The following is a 6,317-nucleotide window of genomic DNA, read 5'->3' on the forward strand; positions in this document are numbered from 1 at the left end:
CGTCTGTCCTGCGCAGAGGAGGTTAGAGAGGACAGTGTCAGTCAGATGCTTTGAGGAGTTTTAGTCCATCCAAAATCAAAGTGTCAAATTCAAAAGTTTAAACACATGGAAATGCCCCTTTCAGACACAGCAGCCAGTGTTGTTCCCTAGCTAACTGACTTGCTTGCCTGTCACAACGGTCCATAATGAATGTGTTACTTATACTGTTAGTGTACGCTTGCTGTTTTGATTCGTAGGTAATATAGCTACGATCTTGCTGGGTCGGTCGAAATCACAGCAAATGACTGTGATTGACATGCCTTTTAAACTGTACTGTGCTTTTATTTTCAAATGATAGGTTAAAATTGCACAAGTTAGCCAGCCACTGTTGCTTTTACTTTTCTCATTGCAAATCAAATTCAGACCCCAAGAAATGTATGTTTACAGAACCAATCCCTCTGCTCACTATGTCTACAAATCAGTGAAGAAAAGTAAAAAACAAAGCAGCCCGTGTGTTACTAAATGATGGGTAAACCTTATAGTGATCCACTCCAATGGCAGAATTGTGACTAGAGAGAGCACTACTAACTACAATCATACACTGAAAAATACACATCTTCACACACTTAGACTAAGGCACAGAGTACGGAGCTTTGCCTCAATACTTGCTTGGTAAGCCATCTTGTGGTGTGTTGCAATGGAAAGTGGGACAATGCAGAGTTGCTATATTAAGCCAAAGTCAAAAAGTGAAACACATGTTCTAAAAACAAACACTATGCGACTAGGATTGGGGCGACACACATGACTATGGAGTTCTTCTCACCGAAACCCTATAGCCGTCCTAAACTCCAAACTAAGGACGCCTAGGCTATGCTAAACCAACTTGACAATCATTCAAACCCGCAAAAGAACCGAAATAACAGATGTTGTGTTTAATGTGGGCCTAGTACTAACACTAGCCTATATATTTGGCCTACTACTACTGGCCTGTCAAGGGTTGGATGATTTGATGCAATTTATACAACAGTTAGTTCCGACCAAGTAATTTGATTGGACAAGACAAGAGGCATTCCATGAGTGCTGATATACAGTATAACAGCACTGGGACTTTGATGCAATGAATGTGTGTCACAGTGGCTTGCTGCTTGGCACATGGGAATGTCGATCTGAACTCTCACTGCATTGTGCAAGTTGCCAAGCAGCACCGGCGTTGTATTGGAGCTCCAGTCTCTAGATTCTACAATCTTTCTTAATCGAAAGTTCTAGAGTCTTTGTGTGTGTGTGTGTGTGTGTGTGTGTGTGTGTGTGTGTGTGTGTGTGTGTGTGTGTGTGTGTGTGTGCGTGTGCGTCTAGAGTCTAGAACTTTCGATTTCCTTTTGACAGAACAGAGACAGTCACGAGACTCTCTCTCTCTCTGCCTTGTTGTTGTTGATGGAATGCAACCCAAGGGGCTGCGAATGTGATTGAATTTGCAATGAGAAAAGTAAAAAGCAACAGTGGCTGCTGGCTTAACTTGGTGCAATCTAACCTGGTATCATTTGACAATAAAAAAGCACAGCAGTACAGTTTTAAAAGGCATGTCAATCTCAGTCATTTGCTGTGATTTCGACCGACCCAGCAAGATCATAGCTATACCTGCGAATCAAAACAGCAAAAGCACTGTAGTGTATACACAAGTAACACATTCATTATGCATCATTAGAGGAGAACAACAAACAGCATCTCTCTGCTAAGCAGTTCATGACATCTCGTGACGTTAGAATTATAAGGTTCTATTTCCATTTTTGGTCAAAATTGAGTTTTTTTTTTTACATAATCTGATCCATTAGGTGTTTATTAATGCCTGTGTGGTGTTATTTTTAAAATGTTGACATTTTTTGAGTTAGTAATTCATAAAATACAAAGGTTCCATCTCACAGAACATAATGGATAGAACCTTTATAGAACCCTAGAATTCTAAACTCTGCTAGCTAACATGCTAACATGCTAGCTCTGCCAGGTACATAGCTGCTAGCCTAGCTGCTGTCAGCGCATCAGAACAAGGTTGACTAACATCTCTCAGGTTTACAAGTTTGACTTTATCATAAAACACGTCGCCGCACTACAAACACCTCCGCTATAACGACATTTAGTCAGCCTGTAAACAGACTTACCGGTCGCAGAGAAATGCAGAATAAATGATTTTATGTTTCGTGTCGCTGAGCGCTTTCCTCCCATCCCCTCCCTGCCTCCATGATTAAACACCTACGTCACGTTCAGCCTCCCACTCGTGGTGGATTGTGGGAAATGGTGTTTTCATTTCTACTCCAGAGCATCACTTGTATTGCACATTTACCTGTGTAGTAGTAAGTCTGCAATACCTGTGCAAGACACCGTGATAATCACATCAAGCCACTGTGTTTCATGTTTCATGTTTCCACGATGTCAATATTGTGTGATAAAATTAAAGACAGGATAATGTAAGCTTAACACACACAGCCGGTTTAATTTTCTGTTTGACAGGCCAGGCGAAGATAACATCTATTACTACTGCTACACCTATTAGGCTGTGGTTGATTATATGCCAGAATAATGGAGAGAAAAAACAACAGTATCATCCTTTTCACTATGAGGTTATGCACAGGTTAAGTGACATAACACTGTGGGAATATGTGAGGGTTTCACCAAGTGTTACATCTTCAGTGTATTGACCAAATCCAAAACAATCATTTCATTTTCCTTTGATTTCTGAATGTCATGATGGGCAACAATAAAGGGAATAGAGCAGAGAACACTTGGAAACATGTTTATATATAAAAGAACAGCTGTTTCATCTTCACAGCAACAGCAAAATACAAATTATTTTCTCTTTAAATAATTGGTAAATATACATACATTTAAAATGGTCAGTTTCCTACAGCTGCTCTGTGACACAATAAAAGCTGTGTATCAACAGCTAACTTTTAAACAGGCCTAGCTGTAAAACATACTGCTTTCAAATCAAATCAAAGGGAAGTGATCAATTTGACTGTCTATACAAATAGCCTTCTATGAACATATGAAATTATCTTTGTCTATTACAAATACTGAGCTGTACATTAAGATAAAGAGAGTATGCAGCATGTAGGACATGAGAGGACAACTGTTATATTCAGGAGAGATCCTCGACCAAGAAATGCTGGAAGAACTCCTGGATCTTCCTCTTTTCTGCAAAGTCCTGCTTCGTGGGCGACCTCAGTACCAAGGCAGAGAAGATTGTGGCTGTAAGGGAAGAACAGGCGACATCAACAATAGAACATGGGAATGAATGAATGACTACACTTGATGAAAGGAACATTTTTAAGATATTCAAAAACGGCATTGCACTGTGAAGAGTGGGAAGCATTGTATGACTTGGAACGGAAACTAAAAAAGCAACTCGCTTTGACGAGTAACACTGCGCTTAATCACATTACATTACATTGCGGGTGGGGTAGCGTGCACGGCAGGACTGCGAACCCAGACCAGGGGGAGTCCGGTGCAGGTCCCACGTTAGCGTGCCTCCACTCACAAGGGGCGCTAAAACAATGTTGTTACGTAATATTGTATTTTATCTTTGCCTGTTCTTTTTACTGTTTTCCCCTGCTTTTATATTCATTCTATGCTTGTATATGTTTTTATATTAACTTTATGTTCTTATTCCTGTTGTAAAGCACTTTGAGCTGCATTTCTTGTATGAAAGGTGCTATATAAATAAAGCTTTACTTACTTACTTACTTACTTACTTACAAGCATCAAGGCATAAACAAGGCAATACTGCCATCAAAATTACTGATCGGTTCAGATAATGTGGCAAAACAATAATTTATGCAATTGATCTCTGGGCTGCATTTTCCCATAGGTGAATGAGGAAATGGATAGGACGTTAGGACGTTAGATGGATAGGATAGCATTTCTAAAGGATTCACTGTTACGGCTTTGTCCTTCCTCGTGGTAAAATGTCCATGCCCAAGAACGATATGGATACTGAAACCTTTGACTGACCCATTTTAAATGAAGTGACCAAAAGGAGAGCTTTGAAAACATTTCACCAAGAGAGACGTTACGGCTGATTCCTGTCCTGAGAACCTTAAAAACTCCTCTGACAGATGATGGCCAAGGAATACTCTTTGAGTCAGTCACTAGTCACATCAGATATGTGAGGGCAAGGACAGAGGGGAAATGAGAAAGTATGATATACTGTTAACGGACAGCTAAATATCATTACTCATAGCTTATCATTGTAGTTCCTCTTTGCTGACACGTCATGCTGAGTTTTGTTGACAGTGTCTCAGAATAAGAAGAGATCTGTTGAGGCTGCATTCTCATTGTATGCACCCAAATTGTGGAATGCACTGCCAGTTTACATTAGGAATGCAACCTCAGCACATATGTCAAGACTAAAAACCCATCTTTTTAATATTGCATTTAAGTTACAAAATAATTAAATTAAGATTATATAATGATTAAAGCACTTTGAGCTGCAACGTTTGCAGGAAAAGCGCTATACAAATAAAGTTATTATTATTATTATTATATAGAAAATCTCATCTTACCTAAAATGTTGACATCGAGCCGATTGTGTGCAGAATTCTTCAACAACTCGCGGAGAAAAGCTGTCAGATAGTTGAACACGTTTTTATGGCACTGAGGTAGCATGTTAATAACCTGAGGACAGACCAAACAACAATTAACAACCACAGCAATTCAAAACATTATAAAAACAAACAAATACAGACAGAGAAACCAGTTAATGACAGTTTATATAACAGCAATTTGTCACCGTTGACCATCGTAAGCAAGCATACATAATTATCTGCTACAGGGAGAAAGTGTTAGCTGAAATTTGTTATGCAAGTTAGCTAGCAATGGTGCTATACTAATGTTGTGCATGCTATGCTCCTTGACAATGAAATAAATAAGCAGAAAAACAGTTAAGAATCTAATGTTGTCGTGCGACAATATCGCATCGCAATGCACACGGCATGCAATGCGATATTGTCGCACGACAACATTCGATTCTCCATTCACACCCACTCACTTCGGTGGTGTGAATTGAGAATCGAATGTTGTCGTGCGACAAAATCGCACGCCGTGTGCATTGGGCTTTAGACTAGCAAAGGTGCTATACTAATAGACACCTTTTAAAAAAAAAATGCAACTGTGTGACTGACCTTCTTACACTGACTGGAGTTGGAGCAACAGTCCAGGCACTGCTGGTAGAGGGAGAAGGGAATCACAGGCTCTGGGAGGGCATCTAGAAAGAGGAGCAGTGCTTCTGCCACAGAGTGGTTACTGCCAGCTAGGGGTGGACATGGGTCAAGGCCATCAACAACCATTAAGAAGGTACGGCATTAGGTCATACTGACAAATACAAAACATACTGTCTTGTACAGATGTCAAGGTGAATTATGACAGCTACAAAGGATACAGAGAGAGTCTGGCACGCATGTGTCAAGGCAATCCCTTATTTCTTCAAATTCACTCCGTAGACCAGGTTGCTGAAATAGGTCCTCCTAAAAACAAAGGAAGCAAACGCTTCTTATTCAGGTGTTATAAGGACATCACTTCAAAGCACGTCAGTGGAAGCTAACAGGTAGAAAGAGCAGCACTTAAATTGATCAGGCTGACCATAATCAGGGACAATCCAACAGAACTATATTCAAATATTTGTGTCATATCAATACCAGAGTATCATGCAAAGCAGAATTTCTCCTTCTTCATGAACCAACTAAATCTCTTTATACTAACCTAACATAACAGGGTAGTATATATACACATATAACAATTAAACCAAGAGGTTTGCTGGACAGGCCTCAGGCAAAATGTTCTGTTGAGTAATTCTAGCATCATGGTGGTTTGCCAGAAACAAAAGAACGTTTCCAAACATTCCTACTTTTCACTCTGCTGGGTTTCTGGGGTGAAAGGGACTAATACGTTTGTTCTTGCAAGAAAGGCATGGCTGAGGAGGCCAAGAGTTACACAACTCAGAATTTAATTGTTTGATGCTAGGGAACTAAAAAGGGCAAAAAGAAGATAGACCACATTGCTTTCTGTTGATTCCTGACCTGTTTACAAGCGTTCCGGTACAGGTGGTCCACCATCATCCAGATCTCTTTAGGGATGTCCATAGGCTTCTCCACACTGGTGTCATCCACTGGTGACATCGACGACTTAAGAGCAGGAAAAAGCAAGAGAGGGCTTGATTCAGTAAAATGGATTGAATGTTGTAAATCTGGAAATCTTTTTTTTTGGGGGGGACATTCTCCCTGGCAACAGTATGTTCCAGGGCAATGGGTGATTCCCCATGTCGTGACGTTAGAATTATAAGGTTCTATCTC

At 40.2% G+C, this 6,317-nt stretch overlaps 1 protein-coding gene across 4 annotated transcripts in view; it reads right to left on the bottom strand.

Moving 5' to 3' along the window:
• Positions 1-2,761: 2,761 nt before the first annotated feature.
• The window catches only part of inpp5b (inositol polyphosphate-5-phosphatase B), a 26,679-nt gene continuing 23,123 nt past the window's right edge, over positions 2,762-6,317 (bottom strand). For 3 of the 4 annotated variants that reach the window (XM_080541256.1, XM_080541254.1, XM_080541255.1), the window contains 5 exons: positions 6,045-6,149; positions 5,408-5,492; positions 5,151-5,278; positions 4,533-4,644; positions 2,762-3,219 (listed from right to left, as the gene is read on the bottom strand). In XM_080541256.1, the coding sequence (XP_080397382.1) occupies positions 3,110-3,219; positions 4,533-4,644; positions 5,151-5,278; positions 5,408-5,492; positions 6,045-6,149 (540 nt within the window). In that variant the 3' untranslated portion in view covers positions 2,762-3,109. The remainder of the gene's footprint in view (positions 3,220-4,532; positions 4,645-5,150; positions 5,279-5,407; positions 5,493-6,044; positions 6,150-6,317) is intronic. The other variant, XR_013937697.1, reaches the window with a different exon arrangement.

The sequence above is a fragment of the Nansenia antarctica genome (genome assembly GCF_963989245.1).
Source record: "Nansenia antarctica genome assembly, chromosome: 10".
NCBI classification, from domain to species: Eukaryota; Metazoa; Chordata; class Actinopteri; order Argentiniformes; family Microstomatidae; genus Nansenia; species Nansenia antarctica.